Source organism: Leuciscus leuciscus (genome assembly GCF_965113295.1).
Source record: "Leuciscus leuciscus genome assembly, chromosome: 20".
In the NCBI taxonomy this organism is placed as follows: domain Eukaryota; kingdom Metazoa; phylum Chordata; class Actinopteri; order Cypriniformes; family Leuciscidae; genus Leuciscus; species Leuciscus leuciscus.
Genome location: NC_138744.1, coordinates 1,268,996 through 1,285,200, shown reverse-complemented (window position 1 = coordinate 1,285,200; position 16,205 = coordinate 1,268,996). Strand labels below are relative to the sequence as shown.

The following is a 16,205-nucleotide window of genomic DNA, read 5'->3' as shown; positions in this document are numbered from 1 at the left end:
TTCGCCAGTAGGACAGCAATTTTCGCACGCAAGATTGGGGCAGATCTGCTCTTCACAACCGTGGAGCGAACGCCAGCAAATCTGGGTGGGTGCTGGTGGAACTGAATCGTGTAGCTGCGTGCAATGGTGCTCAGGAGCCAGCTGGATGGTCTGCAGAGGTCTTTCCAGGCTTGCAGAAACCGTACCAGGGGGGCTCGTGGCACCACTGACGTACCAGTGAAGTGGAGGGCAGGGACCCAACCCGGAGGGCCTTAAGGCGGTCCGGAGGGGGGTCTGTGTACGTATCACACAAACCTGCCTCCACTTGGTGGCATTGAGTACGGGAGGAGGCAAACCTAGGTCCTTGAACCGTACTCGTCTGCCAACCTGCGACACAAGAGGGGATTGAGGCAGGCCAGACTGATCTGGGGTGTCTGATAATTTGAACCTCTTGAAACCCAGGGTTGAGAATTTCTGTCCCTTTGGCGATTCGGAAACCACTGTACTCCGGAGAGACAATTGTGGAACAACAACCAAGAAACTTTCGTCCCCAACCCTGGGTGGCCTGGATCAGGGACGCTTACTCTTGCCTCCTGGACTGGCAAGGTCTGACACAGGCTGGGCAGCCTGCCTACGGCTAGCTCTGTGCTGAGGCCCGAGCTGTGGCAGGGGCCTAACAGGCTGAGCTGCCTTAGGGGGGCGCCCTCGGCGACGTGCTGGTGGAGTGACTGCTAGAGGCGACAGGGTGAGATGCTCAGCAGGCCGTCGCGGCAGGGTGTGTCGGGCTTCCTCCACCTGCGACTGAGCTACAGAAGGCTGTTGGGCACCACCCACTGTAGCATCGACGAACAACCCTGTCTGGGAAATTGGGGAGTCCAGGATCCGAACCTTGTCCACATCCTCCATATCAACCAGACCAAGCCAATGATCGCGCTGCTGAACCACCAGAGTGGACATTGCCAGACCGATCGTGCAGGTTGCCACACTTGTGCTCTGAAGAGCCAAGTCGGTTGCCTTACAGAGCTCACCCATGAGCTGACAGTCTGGCCTACCCTTTTGCACGTCCTGGAGTGTTTTAGCCTGAAAAAGCTGTAACAAGGCCAAGGCGTGCATAGAGGCGGCGGCTTGCCCACAGGCTCCATAAGCCACGTCTGACAAAGCAGACAACGACTCCAGAGCCTGTGAGGGGAAACACGGTTCTCCAGAGCCGGATGTAGCTGCCGCCGGACACAGGTTTGCCAGAACAGACCTCTTCACTGGAGGGATCGCCGTATAACCACTCGTCGCGCCGCACTCAAGGGTAGCGAGGGGGGAGAAGCCATCCTGGTCACTTAAGGCAGTAAAGGGTGCCTTCCATGACCTGGTTAGCTCCCCATGCATCACGGGAAAGAAAGGTGGGCAGAGCCCGACCCGCTCCAAGAAACCAATCATCCAGCCGAGACTGAGAGGGCCCGGGCGGAGGATTCCACTCGAGCCTGACAGCCTCGGCGGCCCGTTTCAGCATAGCTGACGACTGTGGATCTGACTCAGGCCATGCTGTACAACCCAGGGGGGACAGCACGGGGGAATCATCCCCGACAGTATACAGCTCGCCCTCAAATGTAGTGGTCGGCATCCTATCCCCCTGTTGAGTTTCCAATGAAACGTCTAATTCACCCATTAAAGATGAATCAGTGCGCTCAACACTAGAATCCAAAGGTATCGATGTGAAGGAGTTGTGATGAGTCCACAGGGAATAATCTCCGGGCGGAGCCTCAAACACAACTCTGCGATCACCTGACTCACACCACCCGCGAGGGAGTGGCGCAAAATCAGGGACTCTACATTCGCGAGCGAACAAGAGTCTAGATCTCAACACCGAGATAGGCATATTTTCACACAGAAAACATGCACCATCCACAAAAGCTGCCTCAGCGTGTTGTATGCCCAAAGACGCGACACAGAAATTGTGACCATCACAGAAGGCTAGGGAACGACCACATGTGGAAAGGTGTAAAGCGCACAGGTGGAAAGACATCCTTCTTCCGGAGAAGAAAGATGAAAAACTCACCCGTGTTTACTTCCTTGGAATGACGCCCTTCACCAGTGCTGCAGCACACAGGGATATCCGCGGCGACACTGACGGGAAACCCCGTCAGTGAAGCACTCACTTTCCTCGCCCTTAAACCGACCGTCAGCCAACCAACACAAAGGTTGCTGTGAGAACAGCAGTTAAGAGATTCAGAAGCTCGCGATCACCGCTGCCACACGCTGTAACGTCAGCACTGGGAGAGCTTCCAACAGAACTGACGACACACACAGGCTTGTTATTAAAGTACACTTTCAGAGATATCGACATAACAACCGATCGGCTCCGAAGCAAAAAGAATGAATGGTGGGTGCATCCACTTCCCTGTTATACCCGCGCTGCAGGGCGGGGCGTGGATTGCGCACCTGCCAAAGCTCATTTGGCTTGATTTGTATACTATATCGAAGACATCTGGCTCCCTGGTGTGATCCCATCAGTCGGTACGATCGACTAAGTCGAACGTTACCCGACTGAAAGGGAAGGTGACAATGACGTATGACAATGACGTAGTTTAGAGCGGCACAAGATCGCGTTCATTTACACTGAATCAAAACAATATCAGAGTCATCTTTGATACTAGGGACTGAGGTGGGTCAGACCCGTCATATTTTAAGTCTGCTTTTATGTGGCATTGTGTCTTTACACAGAACTTTGAGCAGACACAGAGCCGCTTTAGAGCAGCCTTAACTCGACTGTGTAAGACAGTTAAAGGGGAAAAGCTGAAAATAACATTAATATTATTTTCACAATCAGTCACAACAGTATGAGCAGAATTAAACTCATATTAAACACAGTATAAAGTTCAGAGACCTACAGAAACTTAATCTGAATTTAAGACTCATTATCTGATGATCTCAGACAGAATATTCACACACACACACACACACACACACACACACACACACACACACACACACACACACACACACACGTGGTGTTACTGAACCTGGTACAATTTACTTACATTTCTAGTGAGTATATCAGCCATTTGAATTTTAAATGAAAATAAGATGATGAAAATCGTTAAAAATTATTCTTACCGTAGTGTCTTCAGTTTATAATGTGGATCATCCCTCAGATCCTTCAGCAGCTTCACTCCTGAGTCTCCTAGTTTATTCTCAGACAGAATCAGTTCTCTCAGGTGTGAGGGGTTTGATCTCAGAGCTGAAGCCAGAGCAGCACAACCTTCATTTGTCACACCACACTTCATCAACCTGTAGAGAACAATGACACACATTAAGCCTATATCCAGAGATAAACATGACACTTAAAAAATAAATAACATAATTCTGTCAATATGAAATAAATACAAACATTCATTAGTTCACATTGTGAAATTACATAATTTAGGATAAAGGGATTGATTATAGAGTTTGTACAGTATAAAAATCATTATTTCTATGGAAAATCCCCATAAAACATGGAAACCCAACGTGTGTGTGTGTGAATGTGCTTTAATGCTTAATGTATTTATAAGCATTTTAAGGAACGCACGTGCGTGTGTGTGCTTATTGTATTTGTAAACATTTTAAGGAATGTGTGTGTGTGTGTGTGTGTGTGTGTGTGTGTGTGTGTGTGTGTGTGTGTGTGTGTGAGTGAGTGTGAGTGAGTGTGCCTACAGTTTTTTCAATTGCTTAAGCACAGGGACCGGTTTTTCAAACCCCTTCACACAATTAGCACAACACTACACCAAAGTAGCACAACATCTCAAATCATTTGCAAAATGGAACACTTTTGTCAAAACTATACAATGTCTTATAAAAACCTCATTTTGTTATCATAACATAAACACAACCATCATATGGTCTTATTCTGTTTGAATCAGTTAAACACTCCTGTGCTCAACCTAAAACACTTTTAGCATTTACACAGAGAAAGTGTAAAAATAAATTCACCAACACCAGATCACTGAGAATATCAGTCAATGGTCAGTCAATACTGAACATTTCAACAAAACATTCATAACAAAACATTTTCCAGTTTTCATACAGTATTACTGAACTACTGTAACATAAATTACATATCCAGTTCAGTACCGACCCCCCAGGGCCTCGTCAACATCACAGGCTATATTTTCATTTGCAAGGCAACGTGGGAAGAATCTTTTGGAGTGACAAATCCACCCTTGTATGGATGCTGCTTCAATTTTATCACATGCTTCCTCCATAGCTCGAATGAGGGGCATCTGGACATAGGGCCGGAGATCATAAAACTTCCACTGCCATGTTGAGAAGAACAAACAGTCAGTGAACAAAACGTACCACCACATATTCACGCCGCAGGACTTTCACCCTGTCTGAATTTCTTTCAAATGGCACTTTATCCAGTTGTTTCATCAGAACTTGATGTTTTTTAAGGATACGGGCTATTTTTGACGGAGAGACCTGTTGGACATTATTGAAAATTGGGTGATCATTGACAATAAGGGCTTGAATTCTGATTGCATTATTGCTGATACTAAGTCTGATTGCATTATTGGCCAAAACGAGGTTTATGATCTCTCTCTCTTGCTCCTGTGTGAACATGGGGCCCCTCCCTCCTTGGTGTTCTCGACGTTCAGTCCTATGTTGGCCAAACAAAATACATGTAGCTTACTGTAAAATGATACAGGAATAGATACCAAAACTGTTGATACATGCAGTAAGCTATGGATTTTCTGTTGACAGAAGATAAGTTTCTCACCTGTGCTCTTGACGAAATGTCCGAACTATTGATGCCACCGTGTAACTGCTTAGGTTAGGCTGTACTCTCAGTCCAGCCTCCCTCAGTGTTAGTCCGTGGTTTATTACATGGTCCACAATTGTAGCACGAATTTTGTTACACAGATTTTGTTGTCTTCTTCTTTGTGCATGTCCTACCCCTCCTCCAGGTCTTCCTCTCCCTCTTCCTCTTCCTCTTCCTCTACCTTGGCCTCTTCTTCCACCTGGTACTCTCCGGATTCCCCCTCTCATCCGCACTCTCCCTCTTCCTCTGACACCGTTAATTTTTGTTGAAGACAGTTGAACTTACCTGTTGCCTTTTTATAGTGCTTACAGTTTTTCTCAATTGCTAAAACACTAAAACCCATTGGCTGAATAAAGTTCTCAGTTGCCTGAACTCATTTAGCTAATTGTGCAGTCTGTTGTCAATACCTTAAACCATTTCACATGGTAAAACACAATTTGCAGATCTCACTTAGACTTTTCAGCAAAACGCTAAACACATTCTCATTCTCAAAACATATTCTGCACTCTATTGCACGTCATCCATACTGGTAAACACAAGTGGCAACAATCAAATACAAATAGAGAACGTGTCATTGATTGAACACAACCACTCAAAATTGATTTAACCTGTTTCAAATGATGCCCAAAGACAAGAAGAAGCACACTGATCACATGTTTACTCCTTAGATTTTTGTCCCTTTTAGTATTGTATACCGTAGTACAGTGTATTGTAGGCTGTATACTGTACAATGAACACATTGTATGGCCCTGAACATTGGGCTTTCCATTTGTTAACAGCACTGACTGCTCAATAGATTTTGACTGGTTGCAGGTTCATATCAACAAAGAACAAGAATTACAGTATCACAGAGACAACGGACAAGTTTGTGAGATGCAGGGTACAGTACTGTAAAAATAGGGGTACAAGGAGGAGGAAAAACTAAAAAAAAATTGCAAAGAGCAAGAGCTACTATGATAGTTTTCGTTCATCAAAAGACAATTACGGAAAAATATGAAATTTGTTTTGAGATTAAAAATGTATTTCTCCCTGGACTTTTTGATGGTACAGTAAGGTGTCACGGGTCTACAAGTCTACAAACAGAATAGCAGTCCATAGATATCTTTTGAGAACTATATGTTTTGAACAATGTGTTTTCTATTTTTTGGTGTATTGTTTACTGACTGCTTGATAGTGTATATTATGTTGATCACTTTGTCTTTGATTTGAGAGCAGTGTTTGATTTTGAACACAGGTACAACTGTTTTGAGGCGAAAAGTTTCATTTTGCAAGAGGAGTCAGAGGTTTTGTAAATAGTGCTTGAAGATGAGGTTTTGTGTTTAATGTTTTCAGAAAAAGGAGCAAGGTTTCAGAAATTGTGTTTTAGCAATTGAGAAAACTGAAAACTGAAAAAACTGATTGGTGTGTCTACAATTAAGCACCAGTGTGTGTGCACACCTGGTGGCGGTGTTTAAACAATTGGCTCATAGGTGTGTTCATTTGAAAGCCTTTGCTTTGAAATTGCAAGGAAATGACATCATGATACATTTCTGTGTCACATGCATACAAGTGTGTTTAGTGTTCTGCAAATCACTGTGTGTAATGTTTTGCAAAAAATGTGAAGCTGACAATGTGCTTACAGTTGTGCAAATCTAAGCTGGTGTTTCGCTACTTGAGTGTACGTTTTTACTAATTGTGGGAAAGTTTTAATTTTAGTGTGTAAGCAATTGAAAAAAACTGTAATGTATTTGTAAGCATTTTAAGGAACAATGTGTGTGAGTGAGTGTGTGTGAGTGTGCTTAATGTATTTGTAAACATTTTAAGGAACAATGTGTGTGTGTGTGTGTGTTTAATGTATTTGTAAACATTTTAAGGAACAATGTGTGTGTGTGTGTGTGTGTGTGTGTGTGTGTGTGTGTGTGTGTGTGTGTGTGTGTGTGTGTGTGTGTGTGTGTGTGTGTGTGTGTGTGAGTGTGCGTAATGTATTTGTAAACATTTTAAGGAACGTTTAGTTTTAGTTTAGTTTAGTTTATTAGTTTATAATGATGTGGACAATCCCTTTTGATAAAAAGAGCAGCTTTAGCCTCTACGGCTAATTTCCAGCTGTAGTACCCTGCCAGTTGTTAGAAGGCATACATCAAATAAAATTCATTACAATTATATTTACAGCAGGGCTAAGCAAGAGGGAATAAGACATACAAACGTGTGGCACACAATTGAGACAAGCACAAACAAACAAGCTCAAATTGCAAAGGCATAAAAGCAGTTCATGCATTAAAACAGTACAAATCGACATACAAAATAACTAGGGTTGGGGGAATTAACGCGTTAATCTTTGCGATTAATTTGAGATGTTTAACGCGAAAAAAAGAGAAAAAAAACGCAATTAACGCAGCACTTTTTTTTTGCCTCGTTTTAATGATTTCCTGTTGCGGCTGCTATTGAAAAGGCCGAAAATATGCCGTCCTGCCCCTCTGTGTTCGGCGAGCTTGTTTCATTCTCGCGCAGCTTTCATGAGCGGGTCTTTTCCGCTCCGTGTGTGTGTCGACGCGCTGCTGCGTTCTCTGCTCAGTGTGTTTGCGCTGCGCGTTCTGCTCTTTCGTTAACGGCCCAAACGCTCCAATCATGTACCGATCACGCACTGGAAAAGCAAAGTCCGCTCAAATAACGTGAAATTTCTCTGTAGTAGACTTCTGTTTGCAATAGCCCTACTGAGCTGGTATAGTCATGCTGGGCAACAATGGTAAAATGACCTGCTCTGATCACATGCTCTGGTAATAATAGCTTTGTAGGACTATACTTTATTTTGATAATTAGTAAAAAAAAAAAAAAAAAAGTAAAAAAAAATTTAAATTGATTATGTTGATTATGTTGATGTTGATATTGATTGATTATTGAAAAGAATAATATATTGATGTTTAATATTATTTTAATATAGGGCTATTTTCTACGGAAGCCCTGAACCGCAACGTAAAAAAAAAAAAAAAATCCGTAAAAAAAAAAGAAATTACGAAAAAAAAAAAAAATAATTATGTAAAAAAAAAAATGCTATCATTTCGAGATTAAAGTCGAAATGTTTCGAGATTAAAGTCGAAATGTTTCGAGATTAAAGTCGAAATGTTTCGAGATTAAAGTCGAAATGTTTCGAGATTAAAGTCGAAATGTTTCGAGAATAAAGTCTTCCGTAGAAGTTGTGTGTGTGCTTGCCGTTATTTCACATTGCCGCACAGGCATTCATGCGTGTGCGTGCGTGTGTGTGTGTGTGTGTGTGTGTGTGTGTGTGTGTGTGTAAACTGGATCTACACAAAATAATAGCTTTTTACTTTTATCTGGGCTTTCAACAAAGGGATATTCTACAGGTCTACCAACATGACATTAGGCTATAGGACTTTATAAAATATACTGTCAGACTGGATCAAGATATCCAGCTTTATGAATGAATGAATGAATGCATGAATGAGGCATTTATATAGCGCTTTCATATGTCTACTGTAGGCCTACACTTAAAAGCGCTTTACAATCATTTCAGGGAATCTTTCCTCAACCACCAGTGGTTATTATATTTGAGGAAATCACGGGATCCGGCCAAATGATTGGATACAGAATGATGCACTTAAAATGTATCCAGAACGTACGGTGTCTGTCTATTATAGACGGCAGTTCGACTTCACAAGCGCATGTATTTACACACACGCACACGCATGAATGCCTGTGCGGCAATGTGAAATAACGGCAAGCACACACACAACTTCTACGGAAGACTTTATTCTCGAAACATTTCGACTTTAATTTCTAAACATTTCGACTTTAATCTCGAAACATTTCGACTTTAATCTCGAAACATTTCGACTTTAATCTCGAAACATTTCGACTTTAATCTCGAAACATTTCGACTTTAATCTCGAAATGATAGCATTTTTTTTTTTTTTTACATATATTTTTTTTTTTACGTAGGCTATTTTTTTTTTTTTTTACGTAATTTTTTTTTTTTGCGTTGCGGTTCAGGGCTTCCGTAATTTTCTGTTCCTTTTTTCCCCCGGTGTTGTTTAATATAATTAGGCGATTCTAAGTTTAAATATTGATGATTACAAGCTTGGGGGAAATGCAATTAATTGCTATTAATTAAAGCAAATTGTGCAATTAATTAGTTTTTTTTTTTTTTTTGATTCCCAGCCCTTAAAATAACACATACAGGACCTAACATTGAGGCAGGCAGCAGAAATCTAATGGCAGCAGCATGACCATGTCACATCAAATACACATCACAACTGTCAGATTAATGTGTACAGTTATAATTGTCGGACAGCCAGTTTTTAAGGTGTGTAGTAAATGTGGAATACGTATGTATGTCTTTGATTATAGTGGGCAGTGAGTTCCAGTTTTGTATTGCTGTAACAGAAAATGATAATTGACCAAATGTGCTTTTCCTGAATGAGATTAGAAGGTCACCTCGTGTGGTGCTTCTGGTGATCTGACTGCTATTATTACGTTGGATTATAAATGAATTAAAAGGAGCAGGAGCGGTATTATGCAAAATTTTGTAGACCAGACAGCTATTTTTGTATTTGATTACATCTTCCCAGCTTAGCAGTGTATGCTTATTAAGAATAATGCAATGATGTGAAATGTTGGGCTCCTGGTCCAGAACTTTAAGAGTTTTTTTATAAAGAATTGCTAATGGCTTTAGTGATAAACTGTTAGTTTGTCCCCAACTTGTCAGACAATATGTTAGATGTGACATAATCATGGCATCCATAAATAATTTGGCAGCATTAAAAGTAAGTGCATTACTAATATATCTAAAATTAGCTAAGCTAAACTTGACCCTATTGCATACTTTCTTAATATGTGCTATAAAAGAAAGATTAGAGTCAATAATAATGCCCAAATACTTAAATTGTGGCACAATACTAATGTTTTGACCTGAAATCGTTATATTTGACACAATGTTACATTGTCTCTTAGTGAAAAACATTCCCACAGTTTTATCTACATTTAGTTGAAGGCATGAACAATTTAGCCAATTGGTGATCTGATCCACAGCTATGGTCAGTTTGGCAGCAGCCAGATGTTTTGTCTTGGCATGCACATAAATTACAGTGTCGTCCGCATACATTAGTGTATTGATATCAGGGCAAACTGATGGCAGATCATTGACATATAGACTAAACAAAAGCGGGCCAAGTATCGATCCTTGTGGTACCCCTGTGCATAGATTAAGAGCTAATGAACAATGGTTGTTCACAGAAACGTATTGAGTTCTACCAGTTAAATATGACTCAATCCATTTGATTGCAGAAGGGGAAAAATTGAAAGTAGAGAGTTTGGCAATAAGGACCTGATGGTTGACTGTGTCAAAAGCTTTACGAAGGTCTAAAAACACAGCGCCAACAACACCTCCCTTGTCAACCATTGCTCGAACAGTCTCTAAAAAGAAACAGTTAGCTGTTTCTGCAGAGTGATTGGCCCTGAAGCCAAACTGCATCTGATGAAGAGTAAATGGACTATTATTAAAAAAAGAGACAAGCTGCTCTGATACACATTTTTCAGCAACCTTGGAAACCACAGGTAGAATACTGATTGGGCGGTAGTTAACTATGTTCAGAGGGTCATTTGACTTAAATATGGGAGTTACAATTGCAGTCTTCCAGGTAGTTGGAAATATCCCCTCTAATACTGACTGGTTAACAATTTGTGTGATAGGGTAGGCTAGATGTTCATTCAGGGATTTAAGCATTTTAGAATCCATTCCATAAATATCTTTTGCTGTTGAGATTTTAAGAGAATTAATAATTGCCTGGGTTTTAATTTCAGAGATAGGTTGAATGCTAAAAGAAGGCTTACTTTCATCTATTTTGACAATATCTCCAGTTGTTAGGGGAAAATTCTGTGCGATTTCATCCACAGAATTGATCAAATATTCATTAAAGGCTACAGCTATTTGTGCTGGATTTTGTATTAATTTACCATTCAGGTTCAACTCTAACTGATTTCTAAGCCTGTGGCTAATTCCCATTACATTCTTAATCTGTTCCCAGATCAGCTTTGTGTTACCCTTTCCCTCATTAATAATTGTTATAAAAAAATTGGCTTTAGCTTTTCTGATCATTTTGACTACTTGATTACGTAATGAAGTGAATCTATGCCTATCACTATTTTACTTGGTTTTTAATTATCTTTTTAAAGCGGAGTCTTTTTCTTTCATCAGATAAAAATTTTCAGTATTGAGCCAAGGGAGTGCATTGTTTTTTTGTTTTTCTTTGTTTTTACCTTTCTAGTGAACTCCTCAACTAGACTTTGTAGCTTGATGGCAAACATCTTGCTAACTTATTCTATGTTGATCCCAGTAAGTATATTTGTCCATTTAGTCTGCTGTACTGCCCTTTGAAAATTATCCATTTCATTCTTTGGAATCCTGAGTTGCTCCACAGGTTTATTAGAATGATGAAAGCGCTTTTTTTGTAAGTTTTCTTGACAGTAATGTCAGATTATGGTCAGACAGTCCAGTAATAAAATTTAATGTTTTTACAATTCGTTCAGGCTTGTTACTGAATATTACATCTATCTGTGTCTGAGATGATGTGGTTATTCTAGTAGGACCTTCCAACAATTGGGTAAAATCCAGACTGTCTGTGATCTGCTTAAGGGGTTTCCTATTAGTCTTATTTAGCCAGTTACAGTTTAGATCACCAAGTAGTATTACTTTGGTTTTAAAATCACAAGCTTGAAGTAGCTTTTTAAAAGTGATATAAAAGTCATTAGAGGAGGGTGGACGATATACAACAATGAGCACAAAAGACATTTCAGATGAGAGCACTATATTCAACCCAATACACTCCAAATCATGGTCAAGAGGCCAACATATCTGATGACAGTTGATGTGATCTTTTATGTAAATCATGACCCCTCCCCCTCTTCCCTCAGATATGTCCCGTCTAAAGATATTATACCCTGGTACATGTAATGCAGCAGATGGAGAGTTGTTATGTAACCACTAATCAGACAGGACTAAAAAGACTAAGTTGGAGTTAGTGAGAAGATGATGTACTTGTTCAGACTTTGGGGTGAGGCTACGGATGTTCATATGTCCTCCAAAGAGACCCCTAGGTTTGAGTTGTTGATCCCAGATCAGTCGAGAGTGATTGACGGTTTTAAAAAAAGTTCAGTTTGCGGTATTTTTTCAGAGCAGGGTTTATGATGCTTTTGAATGCACTGTGGGTTGTACCGTGTAGATTTTCACGCTTACCTTGAGCGCAATGACCAGTTACCATGACGTCAGGACGATATGATCCAGTAGGGTCAGAAACGTAGGGCAAGGAAATAGATGTTTGCTCCTTAACGGTGAAAAACGGTGGTCGATCAACGCACCGACAGATGGCCAACCCAGGCCTTCGGTGCTCACCAAGCCCGACGTCACAGCCCTCTTTGTCCGAGATCTCCGCTCCCCGCCACCGATAGATCCACCTCCCGGCCGATGTCGAGTGAGTCCCCTTCTACCTGTGGCGGACGAGGAGCCCAGACTGGCTCGAGTTAGGGCGGACTGGTGGTGCCTGTGCTCTCACTGTTCGCCTACAGACACAGAGATAGAGTCCGTCCGCTGCAAAGAATTTCAACGATGCCAATTTCTCCTGGACGAAATCTCTGAATCAGACGAGGACATGGACGTTTGTGTTGTGAACCATCCTAGTTTTGCACACATATGTTCTGACTGAAGTAATTCACTAATGAGTTTGCCAACTAACTAGACATTTTGTGAGAAATGAATTTCAAGCTCTGGTGGTAGCTAGCCTTGTAGACGGAAGAGTGATTTCTCTGATAGGCAGATACCTCATATGCGCTGTTCTGGATTAGTGGGAGTGGCTTGGGGAGCTGTGCAGTGTGGTGCATTGTGGGAGTTGTTGTCTTTCATACAAATGTGCCCTAAAGTTACTTTCTGTCATTCCTCGGTCAAGAAGGAACCATATTTGAAATTTATTTTACATTTCGACTACATATATGACCCACTTTCACTTTTTTTTTTTCTTTGTCCGAGATCTACTTTTCAGGGATCGCTGTTTGAGAAAAGTACTTTCGGTCAGGAAGTACATATTGCTTATCAAATGTCTGTAGCATGGCTTTGAACGCTGGCTTCTCAACGGTACGGAATGGCACCATTTCTTCAACCAAATAACGAGTCACGCTATCAGTAAGTGCTCGCCACAGATCACTGCCTCTTTGGTACTTCGCACCTCTCGCAAAGGCCTCGCAGACTCCCAACTGTCGCTGCTGGCCTGAGGTTGTAGCTAAGGTTGGTGTACTGCTCCCAAGTCCGGCAAACGCCACAGGATGGTTAGTTCTAAGATGTGATCTTAAATTAGTTGTATTTCCTCGCGAGACGGATACTTTTGTGTGACAAATACGGCATACTGCCTTGTCCAAATTCACCGGCTGTCCCTTGTCATCTGCCTCAAAGCCAAAGTGTGCCCAAATAGGCGACACAGTATTTGGTTTAGACACTAAATTCGTGGCCATTTTTTTTTAATAATGTCACTCATTCGGCTAGCGCTGTCAACGGTTATTGCCTATACCATGTGAAGTGATAGCTACTTGCAATTAAAATCTAACTCCAACTGTTTACGTTATGCTATTGTCTTCTATGCCTGTGTTTGTGTGTATTTAATTTAACATTATCTGTAAACATCACAAGTACTGAAACCTAGCAGTTAATTAATAATCAGACACACACACACACACACACAAAAAATCCCCCAAATGTTTAATGGACTGTCCCTCCCTTGCGCAGGAAGCGTTTTTTTTCCTCCAGAAGCCTTGAACATAGGACTCACGGAAAAAAAAGTAAATTATAAGCAAAGATTAATGTGTTTATAGTTCAAATCACACACCATATGCAGTCCTGTAACTTTCAGCAAAAAAAAAAAAAAAAAAAAAATCATGTGCGGTGATGACCTCACACCGCGGTAGGCATCTCATTAATGCGATATTGCGGTGATGCGGTTATCGTCACACCCCTAGCCAAAACTTTCTTCAGTTAAACAAAGATAAAACTGAAGTCATTGCATTTGGAAACAAAGATGAAGTTCTCAAGGTGAACACATACCTTCACTCTAGAGGTCAAACAACTAAAAATCAAGTCAGGAATCTTGGTGTGACACTAGAGTCAGACCTTAGTTTCAGTAGTCATGTCAAAGCAATAACTAAATCAGCATACTATCATCTAAAAAATATTGCAAGAATTAGATGCTTTGTTTCCAGACAAGACTTAGAGAAACTTGTGCATGCTTTCATCACCAGCAGGGTGGATTATTGTAATGGACTCCTCACTGGCCTTCCCAAAAAGACCATAAGACAGTTGCAGCTCATACAGAACGCTGCCGCCAGGATTCTGAGCAGAACCAGAAAATATGAACATATCACACCAGTCCTCAGGTCTTTACACTGGCTCCCAGTTAGATTTAGGATTGATTTCAAAGTATTATTACTGGTATATAAGTCATTCAATGGCCTAGGACCTCAATACATTGCAGATATGCTCACTGAATATAAACCCAACAGATCACTCAGATCATTAGGATCATATCAGCTAGAAATACCAAGGGTTCACTCTAAGCATGGTGAGTCTGCTTTTAGCTATTATGCCAGCCGCAGCTGGAACCAGCTTCCAGAAGAGATCAGATGTGCTCCTACAGTAGTCACTTTCAAATCCAGACTCAAAACACTTCTGTTTAGCTGTGCATTTACTGAATGAGCACTGTGCCGCTGTTCGTCCGACTGTACTGTACTGTATTTCATTTTATTTTTCTAAACTGTTTCAATTATTCTTATTTCTTTTTATTATTTTAATTTCTTCTATGTAAAGCACTTTGAATTGCCATTGTGTATGAAATGTGCTATATAAATAAACTTGCCTTGCCTTGCCTTGCCTAGCGTCCTTGCAGCTGGCACCACGGGAAATCGGACCTGGGCATGGGTGCACATCTCCGGACAGCAACAGGTAAAGTATGATAATGATCCCACTGTCACTTTGGCGTTTGCCCCGGACTGCATTACTTCGCTTGTGTTGATCCTGGCCGGCCGCAGTGTTTACAAACGCTTGCATTAAAATATGCTTTCCGTGTCCGAAATGCTTTATTAACGTTGTTTCACTGTACACTGTTATATTTTGGGAAACTCGCTTTATATTTACAAAAGGTCCCGAATCTGCCAAGTTTAATATAACTCCAAAAACTAAAAGCGACAGGAAAGCTCCTGATGCACCTGTCCCGCTAGCTGCCGCCATCTTCACACTCAACGTGTGTGTGAGTGTGCTTATTGTATTTGTAAACATTTTAAGGAATGTGTGTGTGTGTGTGCGAGAGTGTGCTTAATGTATTTGTAAGCATTTTAAGGAACAATGTGTGTGTGTGTGTGTGTGTGTGAGTGTGTGTGAGTGAGTGTGTGTGAGTGTGCTTAATGTATTTGTAAACATTAAGGAACTCTTAATATTAATGTAATTAATGTCTAATAAAGGCTGTATTAAAGCACCTAAAGGCAGGGTAGGCAAGTTTTTTCTAAAAGACTTTTTCCTAAATTTGTTTAAACTGTCTTTATATACCAATATCAATTAAAATGTAAGTACTCTGAAAAGGAAAGTATTAAAATCAAGTGTCTGTAGTCCTCTCAGGGCTGCAATAAACACTGCTACTTATTTCCATTTGGAACAAATGAAATGATTGGCTGGGCGACTGTCACTCTCCCTCGCTACCATGGCTACCACCCATGCTGCTACAGGAGCCGCCCACATGCGCGCACCCGTTTGACTCGAGGAGGGGAAGAGGCACGGAAGCACGGAATCACAATTATGGCAGAGAAAGAGCAGTCAAATTCCCAGTACCTGCATATACAGTCAGCGAAGGCAAACAAGGCAAAAAAAGGAACTAGTAAGGTAGAAAGGTAGGCTACTTGTCACCTGAGTGTAACGTTAGTTCTCATCAGAGCCAACAGTGCTTTCATCGTGGAAGCTCTTACATGCAAAACACTGTATATGTTATGAATCTTACACGAAATTCACCTTCATCACAGTGTAACTGATGGTAATGGGAAAACGTGTATCAATGCAACCTGTTTTTAGCTTTGCCTTACGTTACTAGCTCGTTACCGAATCAAACTCAATATATTTTAAACTTTACCAGTATCGATATAGTGAGTACTAACAGCCATGTTAGTTGTTTATTTTCATAATGATAAAGTTAGGTATTTTATTTAGTGGTGGGCCGTTATCGGCATTAACGTGCTGCGTTAACGCGAGACTCTTATCGCACGATAAAAAAAAATATCGCCGTTAATCTATTCTCCAAGTTGGGTTGGGAGATGGCTCTATACTACACAAGCTATGATGACGCAATCTACCCGCGGCCGCGAGGTAAACCCGGCTGCAACGCATATTCGTCGTCATCTTAAGTAAACACGGCTGAAAGTG

At 41.2% G+C, this 16,205-nt stretch overlaps 1 protein-coding gene across 10 annotated transcripts in view; it reads right to left on the bottom strand.

The window, feature by feature from the left end:
* The window catches only part of LOC309484382 (NACHT, LRR and PYD domains-containing protein 3-like), a 64,684-nt gene that overhangs the window by 5,543 nt on the left and 42,936 nt on the right, over positions 1 to 16,205 (bottom strand). For 9 of the 10 annotated variants that reach the window (XM_082150673.1, XM_082150674.1, XM_082150671.1 and 6 more), the window contains one exon: positions 3,088 to 3,261. In XM_082150673.1, coding sequence (XP_082006799.1) covers positions 3,088 to 3,261 — 174 coding nt within the window. Of the gene's footprint in view, positions 1 to 3,087; positions 3,262 to 11,999; positions 12,320 to 16,205 lie in introns of those variants that run through there. The other variant, XM_082150676.1, reaches the window with a different exon arrangement.